We start from the raw sequence: 17,239 nt of genomic DNA, 5'->3' as shown, positions 1-17,239 counted from the left end.
GAACTCACCAAGACTAGCGAATGAGCTCTAGGCCACTGACCTTTGACTAGTTCCTCTGGCCTTCCAGAACACAGATGGCCATTTTGGTTTTTCTTTTTTTTGTTTTTTTTTTTTCCGGTACCGGGAATCGAACTCACAACCTTGCGCTTGCCAGGCAGGTGCTGTGCCGCTGAGCTAAATCTCCAGCCCCCCAGATGGCCATTTTGCATTCTTCTACCCCGGTTCTGCAGGTGGCCATTGTAAGCCTATGTAGTAAATTCTTCATATAATCATACATGTATATTTTATACTAAATCTGTGCTTCCAGTGAACCCTAATACAGGAGGTCAGTGAAGAGCCTAAAGTAAGGCAATGAAGGTGGAAAGGAAGGGATGATTATGGAAGAGGTGATGCCCAAGACATGATTACCATTTGGACATAGGCAGTAAGAAAGAGAAATCTAGGATTATTCCTGGTTTGGACAGTTGGATAGGTAATCATGTTGCAATTCACAGAGATTAGGAATGAAGTAAGAAGTTCAGGGCTGGGGATTTAGCTCAGTGGCACAGCGCCTGCCTGGCAAGCTCAAGGTTGTGAGTTTGATTCCTGGTACTGGAAAAAAAACCCAAAACAAACAAACAAACAAACAAAAAAAGGTTTAGTGTCTTAAGATTTTTCTCTTTGCTGAGACAAAATACCCAATGTCCAAAATTAAGGAAGGAAAGATTTATTTAGCTTATAGTTTATGGAGGTTTCAGTCTATAATCAGCTGGCTTCAAGGCAGGGTAGCAGGGTACAGGGGCCACACTTCAAGCCCGCACAAGACAGCAAAAGCAGCAAGAGCAAAAAGTTAGGGAACAAGCCTCTTTTTCTAGCTTATATTGTATATCAGCTCTCGGCCAATGTCCACACCGTCTCTGTGCTCTCCTCTTCCACAAGCTGAGGATGTTTACAAAGTAAGGACCCTGGCACCCTGCTGAATCATTTAGTTGAACTTTTAAACTTCTGAAGTTGACACAATGAACAACATTCTAGAGCAGCAAAGCTGTGTTGGTTTGGGGCGGCTTATTTTGCAAGGGGAACAATATAATACAGGACACATACTTTATATGATTATTTATAAGTCACTCAAACAACAGTATACAAGAGTGCAGGAAATCTGTCCACACACTAAGACCAAGGAATCCAGCTGAGGGCCTGGATCCCACAACAATGTCCTACATGAGTTGAGCTGAATACCCAGAGCTCATAACAATGCCTCCCATGAATCCAACTGGAGGCCCAGAACCCATGACAACATCTCATGCGGACCTGTTTCAGGGATCTGCTGGGAAGGCCCAAAGGTCAGTGGTGGAATCTACAAAGTCTGTGCCAGCAGGAAGAAGGATCTATGCTAGTAGGCTGAGGGATCTGCACTGGAGCCAGGAAGTGATGCTCAGAAGAACCACAACTCCCCCAAAAGGTACCATGGCCATCGTCAGCAACTGTGAGGTCCCGAGCTCCTCCAGTGATCAGGATGGCCGAGTTCCCATCAGGGAAACCAATGCAGCAAGCTTCTCCAGGAGGCCGGCAGTGCACCATCTTCCCCTCCAGAACCAGGAAGCTATACTCAAGTGAGGACCAGAGCTCCCCAAAGTGAACCAAAGCCATTCTCAGTGCCAGCGAGGTCCTGAGCTCCTCGGAGGATGAAAACAGCCAAGTTCATCAGGAAAGCCAACTCCCCACAGTCTCTTTCAGTTCCCAACAGCCTCTCTCAGCTCCCAACAGCCTCTTCTTCTCCAGGTCTGCCTCTTATGCTGCTGGCAACCGTCCTCAGGTGGGTCTCCCACACCCAGCACCACTCACTCAGTTCAGCTGGGGGTTATAAATTGACCACCAGTTATCAATCCACTACAAAAGCCATGTCCTTTCACCCCAGGATGTAGAACTGCTGAGTTACTTAATTAAGCTTCTAGGCTCAAGCTGACACAATGTATCAACCACAATAGGTTCTGGGAGAAAGATGTAATTCATTTTAAAATGTGTTTGTTGTATTTGAGGTATGTGTTCTGTGTGTGTTTGTTCCTTGTGCTTACAGCATTCATTACATTTTCTTTCTGAAACAGTACATGATCTGCTCTTTCTTACTCTCGCTTCTCATAGTTTGTGTGGGAGGCACCCAGTTCTAAGAGAAACCCGGGTCTGATAGTCAAGAACACAGGTCTGGCCTAAGTCAGTCAGTGCCCTGGGTTCCTCTGCATACAGTGACTGGCCTTGGGGTGATTACATGATCAAAGAATCTCAGTACCTTTGCTAAAATTCTATGACAGAGAGGATTGCCTTTTCCCCTTTCCCAGTGAATTCTAATCTGAGTGACTGTAGCCCTAGCAATGTTGATCACTATCTTACAACCACAAGGAAGGGGAGAACGGAGCCAAGACTGAGGAAACAGAACCAAGGAATTTAGAGGAAGATACCAACTCCTGGAGCTTTAGCAAAAGCTAAAGTTACCCCTGGCTTGCTCACTTACATGAGTCAATAAATTCCTGCTTTTGCTTAAAGTAATTTAAATTGAATATTTCAGTTGCAACACAAAGAATCCTCATTGTGGACACCCATGCACAGATGCTAAGGTAAACACGTGAGCTGGGAATTGTAGATTTGAGCCTAGGCTGTAAACATAGAAAAGGGATGTAAAGATAGAAAGTAAAGATAGTACATGTAGCGGGCTCCTTTGAAAAGTTAATCAAGTGATGGGGAGGAAGGTAGGGTTTAGGAGTCAGGGAAGGTATCTTTGCAGCCAGTTCATTTGCATGACGTCAGTATTCTTTTCTCCTTTGCTAAGATTTCCCATTGGCCTCCAGGCCCTTCTGCCTCTGCTTCTCTTTTTTTATTTTATTTTTATTTTTATTTTTTCCAGTACCGGGAATCGAACTCACGACCTTGCGCTTGCCAGGTAGGCACTGTGCTGCTAAGCGAAATCCCCAGCCCCTCTGCCTCTGCTTCTCAAGCTGTGTTCTCTTTAGACTCAAAAACAAATGCCTACTGGCCACTGCCAACACCCCAACAGCACCTCCAACACAACATATCCTCCTCCTGGAGTCTCTCCACCACTCGCCTTCCTTACAGGACCCATTCCATAGGGCTTGCTATTTGAATCTTGAATTGATTGGTATCCCCCAGCTCCCCGCCCAGGCTATTGCTATGTTGACCTCAAACTTGTGACCCTTCTGCCTCAACCGCTTGAGTCCTGGAAATACAGGCGTGTGCTGTCACTGCCTCTTTGGATCTTCTTGTCAGAACTTGAGGGTACCAAGAAGTAAAGATTTCCCAGTCGGTTCTCTCGAATTCTGATGTGTTAAAGTGAGGGCCAGTGATTTCTTGGTGGAGTAGCAAATAGTATATACCCCTATAACCAGTATAACTTCAGATGCCTGGTATTTTTCCATCTCTTCTCTGGCATACTTTGAGATAATGACACTTTTTTTGCATACATGTCAAGAGAATATGGAAGGTTTCATTTGCTAAAGCTTTTTCTCCCCCCTTCTTGTGCTGCCAATGAATTAAGGAACTCTATCTAAAAGCCACAGTTCTACTTGAAAAATTTGGGACTTGCTAGCCTGAGGTACCGGCCTTATTGCTGGAATGTTGTGGTCAAAAAGCAGTTCCAAAATGGTCTGATCTAGTCTATTTACCTTATGTGGGAATGAACTGTGATGCAGATAGATTTTTGCTAGTTAAAACTCATAAGAAGCCAGGGGTTACCTGCAAACGTAGCACGTCTCCCCTGAATTTCCCAAGCGTGACTGCACACCAATAAGAAAATCCACTTCTTTTTCCCTTTCTCTTCTGTCATCTGGCCCCTAGCTCAGCCTTCTCAGTCTCTCTAGACCTCCCTGCTGCATTAGCTGGGAGTTCAGAAAATTAAAGTGAGTGTTGAGCCAGGTGGCATTTGCCAATAATCCCAACACTCAGGAGGCTAAGGTAGGAGTTGATTTTGAGTTTGAAGCCAGTTTGGGCTACTCCATCTCAAAAACCCAAAAACCAAATCAAAAGAAACATCATTAAGTGTAAGCTGGCTGGCTCTGGCTCATACCAAACCTCAGTGAGGAAATCCATAGCCAGGCGTGAGCACTTTGATTTGCCGGGGCCCCTTTCAATTCTCGGCCATCCCAGCTCCTCCTGACCTGATGGCGGCGCCCTGCTGCTCCTTTGCCTGAAGTGCCCCCTTCATCCCTTCAAATGTTTGCTCCTTCTGTCCCTCAGATCTCCTCAGAACAGTGCCCTCCCCCAGCCTTCAGCAACACGCCTGTAACATGACCTTGTCTTTCCCTCCCGGGGTCTGCCACACTCAGTCCTTTGTTTCCTGGTCTGCGTATCTGTTCCTTGTTTTCTCCCCTGCTAGTGCAGCAGCACCATGCCGCCTGGATGACCGCCTCCTCCCGGCCAGTGCCTGTGGCAGGGGTGGGCAGATGTTTAACGAGTGAATGATGGCAACAGGTGAGATTGCTGCAGCAGTCTGCAGATGATTCCGGTTGTGTCGTTGGTCCCGATTATGTGTTCACCAAAGAGGCACCTTTGCTGTGTACTTGGATGCTTCAGGTAACGGCTTCCATTCCTCCCATTCTCCGCCTTCCCTCGCACACATTTTCTGACTCTCCAGCGTATGTTTAAAAAACAAACTGTGGTTTTATTACTAGCATCAGAAGTGGGCTACATGGAGTGGTGGGTGGGCTGGGCTGGGGGTCTGTGTGGGCCAGGAGGAGGTGATAACTGAGCGCCTGGCAGGGGCAAGGCGTGAGGCTACCCCAGGGGGCTTTAGAGACGCTTCTGGGCTGCCAGGAAGGAGTCATGGCAAGCTTGGGCTAAGCCGCCAATAAGGTTAAGAAATTCTTGGAAATCTAGCTGCCCATCACTGTTGAGGTCCAGCTTCTTCATCATGCGGTCGAGGACACCAGGGTCCTTCTGGTTCTGCAAAGATAATAATAAGAGCTTTACGTCACACTTCTACGGTACTGTGAAATATGCTGCCACGCTTATTCTCACTGGAGTAAGGCACAGGAAGGGGTTATTAATATTCCCACTTTTCACACTTGAAAACAGACTCAAAGAGGAGAGGTCCCTGCCTCAGGGTCAGAGCTGGGATTAAACCCAAGCCTTCCTGCTCCTAGTCCAGGGTTCTTTCTGTGGCACTAGGCATTACTCAGGTTCACAAAATCAGTGCAATACTTCTTTTGGGTGCTGCATGTGATGCCAATAGGTAAACCATGTACAAGTGGAGGGATTTCGGGTAGAAAGAGGGTGCAGGCCCTGCCCAATTAGCTGCATCCTCCACTCTGCTGAGCCCTCAACACAAGCTCCCTCTCATAGCCAGTGCAGACACGCGGGTGACTTAGAAAGCCAGTCCTTGACACAGTTCTAGCTCTGGTTCAAGCGCTCAGTGGACTCAGTGGTTGACCATGTGGGTGGTGCCTACCCTGCCGGATAGCACAGAAAGCCTTGTCAGACAGGACTGCCCTAGAGCGTTTGGGATGCAGGAATACTACTGGAAATGATTTTATTGTGATGTTCATTTCAGACACCTCTCCCTGGTCATGGAAAGTAAGTCACCATTCTGTGTTAAGCAGTTTGTGTACTAGGATCTTTACTTATTTCATTTTGTCTTTTTGAGACAGGGTCTCACTGTGCAGTTCAGGCTGGTCTTGAGCTCACTTTGTAGCCCAGGCTGGTCTCGAACTCACAACGATCCTCCTGCCTCAGCAGCCTGAGTGCTGGAATTACAGGCGTGCACCACCAAGCCTGGCATGGATGTTTAAAATATATCTTATTCCAGAGAAAAGGCTCTTTAATTATCATGCAGTGCTCACTGTGAGGCTCAGAGCTTGGCTGCCACACGGACTTGGAGTGAGAAGGACGCAGGACGTGGGAGGTCAGCTCCCCATTTCCCACCATTCTGCCAGGTCTTGTTTCAGGCTGTGGGAGGTTCGGGTGTGGGCCAGAGCCTTACCTTTGTAAAAGCACCCAGTTCTTTATTCATGAATGTGAGGAACTCTGTCTTGGAGAGTGTGACGCTGTTCCCGTCTTTTCCAGCATACTTCCGGAAGACAGCGATCAGGGACTCGATGCACCGCTCGGTCTCTGTGGGGCTGGACATTTTTGCCTTTGGAGAAAAAAAAAATGCAGAGCTCAGACAGGGACTAGATAGCAAAGGCTGGATACTGCAAACCTGCTGCAGCCTCTCATCTCCTCGTTTTGGAGCAAAGCGGTTTACTAAAAAGATCATCTTTCAGGGAGCTCAGGGGTCCAAGGCAACCATAAGAAGTCACAGAAAGCTTTAGATGCTCAAAAGCAGATTTCATATTTAGGGGCCAGGAACCATGGATTTTACTGTGAAGCCACTGAGACCCGAGGCGGAAACCATGGCAGCGTCAGCCCGAGGACGTGGCCTCCAGGTCCCTCTCTGCAGACCTTGACCTTTGTCCTTCCACTTCCAGGTGCCACTAACTCCCAAAGGAACGGCAAGTGGCACTTCCAATGTCAGAGCTGAACCGTAGCTGTGCTGGTACCGGCAGATTCACGTCCTGCGCTGGACTCTGCTTTCCTCACAGTGGAACGCTTCAGGGAGGCTCTGTTGGGTTGCGTAAACTGTCCCTACAGCAGGAACCCGGGGCCCAGAGGCGGGCAGGTGCGCTCCCCCTGGTGGATAAGAGTAGCAGCTGCAGGCTTTCTGGGAACCTGCGGGGCCACACCCTTCCTCTGGGGCTTTGCCTCTGGGCATTAACAGTGATTTGTTTGGATGGCTTCGTTAGCGACTCAGCATTTAGCCTTTGATTTGCCTTCCGGGGTAGACTTCCCGAACCCAGAGCTGAAGGCTTTTGGGCCCTGTAATTTACATGTGCAAAGGACTACCCCGGGGGCCTTTCTCCTCCTTCCCCTAGCTGCTTTACCAGCCTAGCCCACATGCTGCTCCTGGGATCACTGCAGAATTTCGAGCCCTGAACCTTCTGGAGGTGGAGCCTATCCCAACCACAATGTTGGGGAGCCCCCTCTCCCACAAAAGGAACTTATTCTTAAGAGCGATGTTGGTAGCTTGAGGAAAACCAAAATACCACAGCCTAGGAACAAGTTTGTTTGCGCAACGCGTTCTTATCAGGACCAAAATCTGTCTCACTAGCTGCGGGGGGATGGGAAGGTTGGCAGGGAGAGCTCACCAGAGAGGGGAAAGGTTCCAGCTCTTCCGCCTTTCCCTACACCTACAGATGCTTCTGTCACCATTCTTTGCAAGATTCAGAGTGCTTGGATTTTGCAGTTTCAAAAGGCCTTTCTGCCCCCCACCCCCATGTTGGTCTTGATTGTAATTTTTTTTTTTTTTTTTTTTTTTCTTTTTGAGATAGGGTCTCACTATGCAGTTCAGGCTGGCCTTGAGCTCACTTTGTAGCTCAAGCTGGTCTTGAACTCGCAACGACCCTCCTGTCTCAGCCTCCTGGGTGCTGGGATTACAGGCATGATTGTAATTTAGACCATATTTTTTCTCTTGAAAAACTGTTGCTTTCAGACACAAGGAGAATATTTAAACCTCTCTGCATTTCCTGCCCCAGAAGTAATTCTCTAAAGCAAAAGAAACACAATGATCAAATTACAGAAATGGAATTATAGAACTGGTAGCGCTCAAGGGGCCTTTGGAGATGGGTCCGGGGAAGGCCCAGAGCTGGGAAGGCTTTGTCCTTGGTGCGGGCGGCGGCCAAAGGAAAGAATCAACACTCTCCACTCTGGGAGTTTTACTTGGGGGCTGTGATGAACAAATGGTGTGGAAGAACTTTTAAAATGCACTCAACACTTGAGAAAAGCAAAAAGCAAAGTTCCCACTCTTACCCTCCTCGCCCCAAGGAATCCTGGTCACAGCACGTCCCTCAGGGCAGTCAGCTTATTTCTTCACCACACGCTGGTGCGGCGCCTGCCTTAAGGGACCGGGACCGCGTGACCCTGACCCCCTTTATGGAAGGGAAGGACAAAGAGAAAAATGTGGGCGGGTGGTTCAGATACACTCACGCAGGGGTGACATGCGGTTTCTTTCCCGTAAAGGGACAGCTAGTGAATATTCCACACGGCTGTGGTCCATGTGTCCCTTGTCACTCTGCCCCTGGGCCAGGCAGCAAGTGCGGACAATACGGAAACCACTAGGTGTGGCTGTGCCCACAGAGCTTTATGGACGCTCAAGTTTGAGATTCACATCATTTTCACAAAGTGTGCTTCCCCTTTTGATGGTCTTTCAGAAATGACACTCTAAGCTTTGCGGGACCAGAAGCCCGATCTGGGTCCCCTTTCCTGAAGAGAGACCGAGGAGGAGGAGAAGAATTAATGGAAAAGCAGAGAGCTCAACGCGGGCCGGGAAGTAGCAGAGGAGAAAAGCGGGCGACGGGCCGAGCGCCTCGCAGACGGCGGGGACAGGAAGAGGAGGGAGCGGGGCGGCGAGGCCAGGCTCCTCCCGCGGGGCCACAGCCCTCGGTTTCGGCTCTTTGTGTCTTGGCCTTTTGCCCGTCGCTTACTGAAACTGATTTCCCCAGGACGCAGGCGACCACGTTTGAAAAGTTCTCCCCCTGACCTTACAGATCCACCTAGGAACGCCTCCCCGAAGTGCAGTCCGGCTTAGAGTTCCTCGCGCACCCCGGCCTGGGAGAGGGCTGCGGGCCGCGGAGGGGCCCAGGGGACCCCGCCCGGCCCGGCTCTTCTTATCTACGGTAGAACACAAAAGAACCCCGGTGGCCGCCCCTAGGCTGTGGCTACAGGTATAATTTTAGGGCCGCTGCTTTCCGTCCTTGCTCCTCTAATTGCCTTTTCCTGATCTGTTTCCTGCCACGTCCACGCCGGTCTCAGCGATAAAGCCTGGCGCCCAGCCCGCCGCCTCCCCTCTGCACCTAGGCTGGAAGGAAAGTGGGGAAGCCGGGCTTACCGAGCGGGTCGGAGCGGAGCGCAGCGCAGCGTCCGGGCGCAGGACCTGTGGACTAGCTGAGTCCACTGCGAGCACTGGCCCTGCCCGTCCGCGCCACGCCCGCCCCGCGGGCTCCGCCTGCTCCAGCCTGACTCGGCCCACCCCGCCCGCAGGTCCCGGCTTGCCCGCCCGCGGCCTCCTCCGCTAAGCACACAACTTGGCCTTTAAAGTCACGTACAGCCATTGTCCTCTCCGGGAGGGAACCGAGTTTTCATTCTCTTTCCTTGTCCTGTAAACCTTGCAGACTTTAAATCTCAGAATTAAAAGTTTCGCAAAGCGATCTGCCGGCAGTCTGTCCCGGGTCTTTCCATGTACCAGGGGCCGCCAAAAAGCAAGGTGAATGTTTACATTTTAAAACGTTCACTAAGGTAAAAGACATTACCATTAACCCCCTCAAACTGCTTCTCCTCGCCGGGGCACACTTGTCCCGTGGTTCTTCCACTCTCGGAACCAGTGCTGCAAGACCTGTTTCCTGAAGGTCTTTACGAGTTGTAATCAACAGTGAAAGTATGGTGAATACTGCAGGCTCGTGAAATATGGCGCATCTTCATCTTTTTTTTTCTTTCTTTCTTTTTGATACACGGTCTTGCTAAGTAATGCAGGTTGGCCCGGAATTCACGGTGATCCTCTTGCCTCAGCCTGCTGAGTGCTGGGATTACAGGCATGTGCCACCACGCCTGGCTCATCCATCCTTTTTGTTTTTTTTCTTTTTTGGTTTTTAAGACAGAGTCTCATTTACATAGTCCAGACTGGTTTGAACTCACATATATAGCCTAGGCTGGCCTAGAATTTGTAGTAATCCTCCTGCCCCAGCCTCCTGAGTGCTGGGATTACAGGCATGCACCACCAAACCTGGCTTCTCATCCATTTTATTCACAGGATCTGGCATCTGGCACTGTGCAACTTCTGGCTTTTCCTCAAAGCTAAAATGATCATGAAAGGTGAACGTTTTGGATCAGTTCAAGAGGTTGATGCAGCCAGAACAGTGAAATTAAAGACTTAAGAAAAAGGCCTTCCAGAACTGCCCCAGAAGGTGGCAAGAAGGATGGGATAAGTGTTTGAATGTGTGTGTGTGTATGTATGTGTATACGTGTAAGAGAGAGTATTTTGAGGGGGGTAATGACAGTCTGTCTTTTACTATAATAAATTTTAAAATTAAAATGCCTTGGGGCTGGGGATTTAGCTCAGTGGCACAGCGCCTGCCTGGCAAGCACAAGGTCGTGAGTTCGATCCCCGGTACTGGAAAAAAAAAAAATTAAAACCCCAAAATTGTCTATCATACAGTGTATGTGCTCCCTCTGCACATTCAGATTAGAGGAGCAGAGAAGTCCCTTTTAAAAACAAGGAAGAGAGTAAAGACAGCATGGGTCATAATCACAGAGCAGGTCCCCAGGAGCCAGGCTATCTATCTCTCCACACCGAAGATGCTTAATAAACAGTGGTGGTTATTGCCAGGTGGATTGCCACGGGATTGCTGATGGTTGCTGCCAAGGCACTATTGCCACTCTTCCCTCAAACTGTAAACTGATAACAGCCGAAAAGCGAGAAACAAAACCCTAAACCCAAAACCGAGCAATTGCAATTAAAAATTGACCTGTGCTAATATGACATTTTCGCAGTTTCAGTAGAGTTGGGAGTTTTATTAAGAACTAGAAGTTCTGGCCTCTAATCCTGGGTCCATAGCTCTGTTGTAATACTTTTTGACAAGAACCGTCGCCGTAACCTCTGAGGTTCCATTTCCTCATGTGTTAACTGGTCGGGTTGCCTTTCCTATTTCACAAGATTGTTATGACTATCAGGTAAAGTGCTGGTTTTGAGGGTGAAGGTTTCAAACCCTGCAGAGTAAATGGGGCCTGAAAGCGCTGGGCCACTAGGCATTTTGGTACCTGTCCTTGTGCTGTTCACCGGCTCAACACAGCAGGCCAGATCTTCATCTCTGCGCTCCGCCTCTCCAGACCCACATTTTTTGTCACTTATTTGGGAAATTGAAAACCCCGTCTGTGCATCAAGACTCGGTAAATCAAGAAAGATTTCATTTTCCCCAAACCAGTTGTCTCTGGCTTCCCTTTCCCTGCCACGGCCCTGCCCCCCCTCCATTTTCCCTGCCTGAGAACATTAGAGCTGTTCTGGGGACTTGTCACGGTTCTTGTCTGGATGTCCCCCCAAAGCCTCATGCAGTCCTGGGGCAGCTTCTGGAGTTTATGATAGATTCATGGTCCAATGCTGGGAGTATAGATATGAGTGCTACACCTGCCCTGGGGTGGGTAGTTTGCATACAATATAAGTGGGGGGAAGAGGCTACTTTCTGCTGTTCCTCCCTTTTTGCTCTTGCTGCTTTTCCTGTCTTCTGCCCCCATGAACTGTTGCCGTGTACCATGTGCCACCCTGCCTTGGAGCTGGCTGAGTATGGACTGAAACCTCCACAAACTGTGAGTTAAATAAACCTTTGCTTCCTTAATTTGAGGTGTCAGTTATTTTGTCTCAGCAACAAAAGAAAAATAACCAAGACAGAATTTGGTACCAGAGAAGTGGGGTCGTTGCTGTGACCATACCTGACCATGTTGTTAAAGAGCCTTTGGAAATGGCTTATGGGAAGTGTTTGGAAAGGTTTGGAGATTTTGCCTGAAAGAGAAGTGCTAGAATGCCTTCAGCTGTTCTGTATGGGAGATACTGGTCAGAGCTCAGAAGACCAGAAGGCTGATAAAAATCCTGCCAGTAAAGACCAGACTTGGAAGGTTTCTGCTGGGAAGGACTGCATTGGGTGCTGGACTCCAGACGGTGTGTGTTATAGCTTAGCAGAAAGTTTGTCTGCATTTTGCTCATGTCCAGAGACTTTGCCTGACTGAGATTAAGGGTGCTGGACTGATTAACCTGGCAGATTTCAAGGCAGTTGAATGTTGAGGTAGTAGCATGGCTATTGTTGGAGGCTTTCAGCCAAATTTATTTTGAGAATCAAGAGCAAAGAGCCCAGCAGGATGATTTAAAACACTATGAGTCTAGCCAGAAAGAAAACTCCAGTAAAGCTGCGGACTGCAAAAATAGAGTGAAGGAAATCTTGATTGCTGAGGAGGAACTAGAAAATAGAAAGATGGCCTGAGGACATCACTAAGAGCAGCAAGTTTCCACCCTCTGCAGCCTCAAACCTGCAAAAGTGAAAGACTGCTTTGAGAAAAAGCCACAGAACACCATGTTCCAGAATGGCAGCAGCAGCCATACCAGGTTCCAGAATGGTGGTAGCATAGAGAATTTGTTCCTCAGAATCAGGTTCAGAGTGCTCAGCAATCCAGGCACTAAACCCCTACAGCCAAGAGAGAAGAAAGCCTGGCTGCTGCTCCAGCTGGCAGTGGACCTTAGCATCATGCATGTGGCACTGATTTTATTTTATTTTATTTTATTTTTTTTATTTTAAAGAGTAAAAGAAGGATAACATAATAATAGGGGGGACTTACCAAATTACAGACAAAATGGTAGGAAATTATCAATGGTTATTGTTTTACATATTGTTATCTACAAAATAGTTTCTCAGGAAAACAAATAGACAAATAATAGTGAGTTAGAGACAAAAGAGGTAGGAGATTATCAATACTATACTTTGGTATCTTCAAAGTGGCTTCTAAAGAAAATAAATAGAGCTATACATGAGTGACCTATTGAAAAATCATTAACTATTCTCAATGGTTGTTGTAGGAAACACATAATAATAAACATACATCCACTTATGAAATAGGATAGGAACATTACAAACTTTACACAGTTATGGATAGATTAGTAGGAAAATATCAATGGCTGCTGTAATACATGGTGGTATCTTCAAAGTGGTTTCTCAGGAAGACAGAGATACGCAAGAAGGATCTCATAAGTAGTTACAGCCTAAGGGTTGTCAAAAATAGCATATTACCTCCTCACCAGTGACTCCTTTCACTGAGGTATGATGGCTGGAAGGAAGGCCAGGATTGAAAAGAAGGACCGAGAGACTTGCACCTGTGTCTAGCAACAGGCTGTTTTCTTGTTCCTCCATAGTCATGATTACCCAGGACTCCTCGATGGAGATGACGGTCTGGCCAGAGGGAGAAGGCAGAGTATGCCCCTAGCCCTCTCATTCCTGTTGGACTAACTGGTAGCATGGGTCTGAGCTCTGGGCCTCCACTTCAGAGGGCAGACCGATCTCCAGTGGTCTCCTTTGCATTCAGGGCATGGCCCATGGGGCCTCTTAGGGCAGTTCCTCTTGAGGTGGCCTGGCTTTTAACAGTGGTAGCAGATGAATGCAGTTGTCGAGTTCTTCTTGGGGCCCCAGGAATCAGACTTGGGATCTGTTTCTCTTAGTGGTGCAGCAAAAGCAGCTGCTTTTTCTCGGTCTCTTTGTTTTCTCTCCTTGGCCTCTTCCTCATCATGGCTATAGAATACTGAGGAGGCAATTCTTACTAACATCTCAAGTGAGCTGTCTGGGGTGAAAGCCATTCTTTGTAGCTTTTTCTCTCCAGCTTCCCATTGTTTTGGGACCCCACAACCAGTTAGTGTCCTCTCCCCAACTGTCATCACAGGCAGCAGGAATCTTGCTGCAGACCTCTCCAGAGCTCCACCACAGCCTGTACTGTCAGGGGAAGAATGGCTTCCAATGAGTCTCCGCAGGTTTTGTGCAAGGTCCTCCTGGTTTACAGCTTCCGAACGGCTTGCATGAACCCAGTCCACAGGACCTCTGATTCCTCGGGCTTAGTCTGTATTCTCATGTTCTCCGAGTCCTTGTTCAGCAGCTGCTCCTCCGCTGACTCTGGACCTTTCTGGTTCTCAGTGGCAGGAGCAAGAGTGACCTGTTGTATGGCATGTATTCCCAGGGGTTTCTCCATGTTTGAATGATTCAGACACGTCTGTGGGTGGGCATCTGCAGCTGGTGCATGGTGGGCCAATTGTGTCATTGTTTCTCTGTGTCATGGTAGTTCTCAACAAAGCAGCGGTGGCCAGCCTGAGGGCTGGCATGCAACAGCACTCACCGCCGTGTGGCTTCCCGTGCACCAGAGCCCCTCCTAACAGGTGCCTGTTAGGCTGGGGGCCGGCCCAAGGGCCAGCCATCCCCGTCCTGTGGCATCCTGGGCACTGGGGGCCCTCCTGCAGGGGGCCTACGAGGCAGGAAGCTAGCCAGCTGGAAGACTGGCGCTCCCCGCCCGTGGCTCCCTGTGCACCGGAAGCCCTCCTTCCGGGGGCCTACGAGGCTGGGAGTGAGCCACTGGTCTGAAGACCGGCACTCCCCGCCCGAGGCTCCCCGTGCGCTGGGGGCCCTCCCTCCAGGAGCCTACGAGGCAGGAAGCTAGCCAGCCGGAAGACCGGCGCTCCCCGCCCGTGGCTTCCTGTGCGCCGGAAGCCCTTGTGGCACTGATTTTAGATGCATGCAGAATGCAAGAGTTCTGGGGTTAAGAAGGCTTCCACCTAGATTTCAAAAGGCCTGGGAGGCCAGGCAGTGCGCCCCTGAGAGGGCAGTGTGTGAAGCTGTGTGAAGTGAAAGGTACAGTGGACTCTCCAAAAGTTTGAAAAAGCCAGGAATATGGATTGTCTGAGGAAAGCTGCAAGGAGGGAGCAAAGTTGGCCCAAGAGAGAAGCCATGGGAGTTGTAATCACCAGAAGTGCCATAGGGGTGGAGTCATGCAAGCTCTTTGGAGCTCATAATGTGCTACAGATTGCTTCTGATGCTGGACATGGAACTATAGGACTTAATGTTTGCCCTGCTGGATTTTGGACTTGCTTTGGTCCCATTCCTTTGTATTCCCCTGTTGTAACTTTAATTTTTTTTTTTTTTTGTTTTTTTTCTGGTACTGGGAATTGAACTCATGACCTTGAACTTGCCAGGCAGGTGCTGTGCTGCTGAGCTAAATCCCCAGCCCCTGTTTGTAACTTTAGGAATGAAAATGTTTATTTTGTGCCATTGAATATTGGAAGTGTTTAACTTTTCATTTGTAAAGGGATTTGCAACCGAAGAGTTTGCCTTACATCTCTGAGGAGACTTGGGTCTTAGACCTTTCAGCCATGCTGAAACTGTTAGGGCTTTGGCAACTCTTGCAGATGGACTAAATGCCTTTTGCATGAAAGGCTGTACATGAGTCTTTGAGAGGCCAGGGGTGGAATGTTATAGTTTGTGTCTAGATGTCCCCCTAAAGCTTTATGTAGTCATGGGGTGGGCTTCTAGAGTTTATGACTGATTCATGGTCCAATGTTGGGATTATGGGTGTGAGTGCTACACCTGCCCTGGGGTGGGTAGTTTGCAAATAATATGGATTGGGGGAAGAGGCTGCTTTCTGTTGTTCCCCCCTTTTTGCTGTTGCTGTTTTTGCTGTCTCCTGCTGCCATGAACTGTTGCCCTGTGCCATGTGCCGCCCTGCCTTGGAGCCAGTCTAGTACGGACTGAAACCTCCACAGACTATGAGCTAAATAAACCTTTCCTTCCTTAATTTTTGGCATCAGGTATTGTGTTGTAGCAAGGAGAGAAAAATAACCAAGACAGGATTCTAAATGTTTTTCTCACTCACAATTCTTAGCAAATGCCAAGCAATCTCTTCTAGCTTCCACTAGTTTAATTTTCATTCCCTCTTTTCTCCTGTTTTCTTTCTTTCTTTCTTTCTTTTTTTTTTTTTTTGGTCTTTTTGAGGCAGGGTCTCACTATGCAGTTCAGGCTGGCCTTGAGCTCACTTTGTAGCTCAGGCTGGTCTTGAACTCATGACGATCCTCCTGCCTCAGCCTCCCGAGTGCTGGGATTACAGGTGTGCACAACCATGCCTGGCCTTTTTCTCCTGTTTTCTAACTAGTCTCTTGCCCTTCAGTCTGTTCTGTTGACTGTTAAGAACATATTTTCCTAGTGTGCAGCCCTGATCAATGGTTTACTTCAAAGTACAACAAAAGAAACAGAATGGCCTTTATATCAAATCCAAGCTTTTTAGTCTCTGTGTGGCTCTGAATAACCACTTTAACCTTAACTGACTGAATGAATTTTTCAACTTTTTTTTTTTTGGGTACCGGAGATTGAACTCAGGACCTTGTGCTTGCCAGGCAGGCACTTATGCCACTGAGCTGTTATCCCCAGTCCCAATACCCTAATTTTATATGTGAAATATTCTACATATGAGAAATTTTTTCCGGGGGAGATGATCCAAATCTTTCATTTGATTCTCAGAAAAATTTATGATCAAATATACTAAAGAATTATTTTTCTAACTTTCTCCAGACTCGGTCATGAGGCCTTCTTTTTTTTTTTTTTTTTTTTTTTTTTTCTTCTGGTACCAGGAATCAAACTCATGACCTTGCACTTGCCAGGCAGGCACTTTGCCCCTGAGCTAAACCCCCAGACCCCTAGTCATGAGGCCTTCTAAACCCTACTACTTTTAAAGAGAAAACATTTCACTTACAGCCCCTGTTGAAGAGGAAACCCTGGAGGCCACATTTTCCATGATTTGACCTTGTGCCCTTCATCACACCTGCCTGGATTGAGGTTAGCTCTGAATTCAAAGACTGCCAATGCATCAGATGAGATGTTTTGTGACTGGGAAAGATAAGCTCAGGTTGATAAGTCTCTTGTTCTTGGGGAGCTGAAATCAGAAAACACATAGAGAACTAGGCATGTAGAAGATCTGAACTGAGTATTTGCATAAAGAGAACCACAAGAAGACACCAAGACACTGTGAATAAGTGGAAGCTATAAAATTTGGAAGAAATACATGGAATAAAGGGGAAATAAGCCAGCTGCTAACTGAAATAAAAGAAGAGGTGAGCTGGATATTAGCTTAGGTGTGTGAGGTGGGGAGCTGTGAGTGAGGAGTCCCCCATCTCAATCATGTTTTTGTTTCTCCTGAATGAAGTTGTTTACTTTTTCCTGAATTTCCATAAGACATTTAGGTTTTCAGTAGCTCCTTATCCATGAGGTAGCTTGAGTGAAACCACAGGAAAAAAATAAACTAAGCGTGAATCGATCAGAATGAAGTTGGGGTCAGGTCTGCTGAGTAAGGACTGCCCTGGTAGTCTTGCTCCAGGGTCATATAGAAGGGGCTTCGTTTGTGGGTCACAGGAGGGAGAGGTCAGGAAAGGTAGCTTGGAGAGGTAGCTTTGACAAAGTAGGGAAACAATGGGCCAAACTGAAGGATTAATACAGGCAAGGAGCTGAGGCTGAGGGACAGCTGGAAAGTTGATAGCCAGAGACAAAAACCAGGTGCAGATGGGGAAAGGGAGGTCCGGGAAGTAAAAGTGGGGATTTCTGCAGTCCAGAGGAATTCTTATGTGCAACTTGATCTCTGTAGGTTTGGATGTTTTCAGATG

The 17,239-nt window shown here is 48.0% G+C and overlaps 1 protein-coding gene and 1 long non-coding RNA gene across 5 annotated transcripts; one reads left to right on the top strand and one right to left on the bottom strand.

The window, feature by feature from the left end:
• Window positions 1–1,905: 1,905 nt before the first annotated feature.
• On the top strand, window positions 1,906–4,810 carry LOC106147596. The gene is made up of 2 exons (XR_001232535.1): window positions 1,906–2,914; window positions 4,364–4,810. It is a non-coding gene; the product is annotated as an uncharacterized LOC106147596 (long non-coding RNA).
• On the bottom strand, window positions 4,624–9,016 carry S100a11 (S100 calcium binding protein A11). 4 transcript variants are annotated; one of them, XM_005414535.1, is made up of 3 exons: window positions 8,909–9,016; window positions 5,966–6,118; window positions 4,624–4,929 (listed from the first exon to the last, which is right to left on the bottom strand). In XM_005414535.1, the coding sequence occupies exons 2-3, from the start codon at window positions 6,110–6,112 to the stop codon at window positions 4,777–4,779; spliced, it is 300 nt and encodes a 99-aa protein (XP_005414592.1). In that variant the 5' UTR covers window positions 6,113–6,118; window positions 8,909–9,016; the 3' UTR covers window positions 4,624–4,776. The 4 variants fall into 4 exon arrangements, with proteins under 4 accessions (XP_005414592.1, XP_013365413.1, XP_013365414.1 ...); XM_013509959.1 differs by lacking the exon at window positions 8,909–9,016 and adding an exon at window positions 8,791–8,814; XM_013509960.1 differs by lacking the exon at window positions 8,909–9,016 and adding an exon at window positions 8,561–8,659.
• Window positions 9,017–17,239: the final 8,223 nt, after the last annotated feature.

Source organism: Chinchilla lanigera, unplaced genomic scaffold, assembly GCF_000276665.1.
Source record: "Chinchilla lanigera isolate Chin_1 unplaced genomic scaffold, ChiLan1.0 scaffold00188, whole genome shotgun sequence".
Taxonomy (NCBI): domain Eukaryota; kingdom Metazoa; phylum Chordata; class Mammalia; order Rodentia; family Chinchillidae; genus Chinchilla; species Chinchilla lanigera.
This window is presented reverse-complemented; position numbering and strand designations above follow the sequence as displayed.

Coding starts and splice junctions, on each gene's coding strand:
- S100a11 (XM_005414535.1), bottom strand. CDS start 6,112: ATGTCCAGCCCCACAGAGACCGAGCGGTGCATCGAGTCCCTGATCGCT. Junction 4,930..5,965: donor AACTGGGTGCTTTTACAAAG/GTAAGGCTCTGG, acceptor TTATCTTTGCAG/AACCAGAAGGACCCTGGTGT.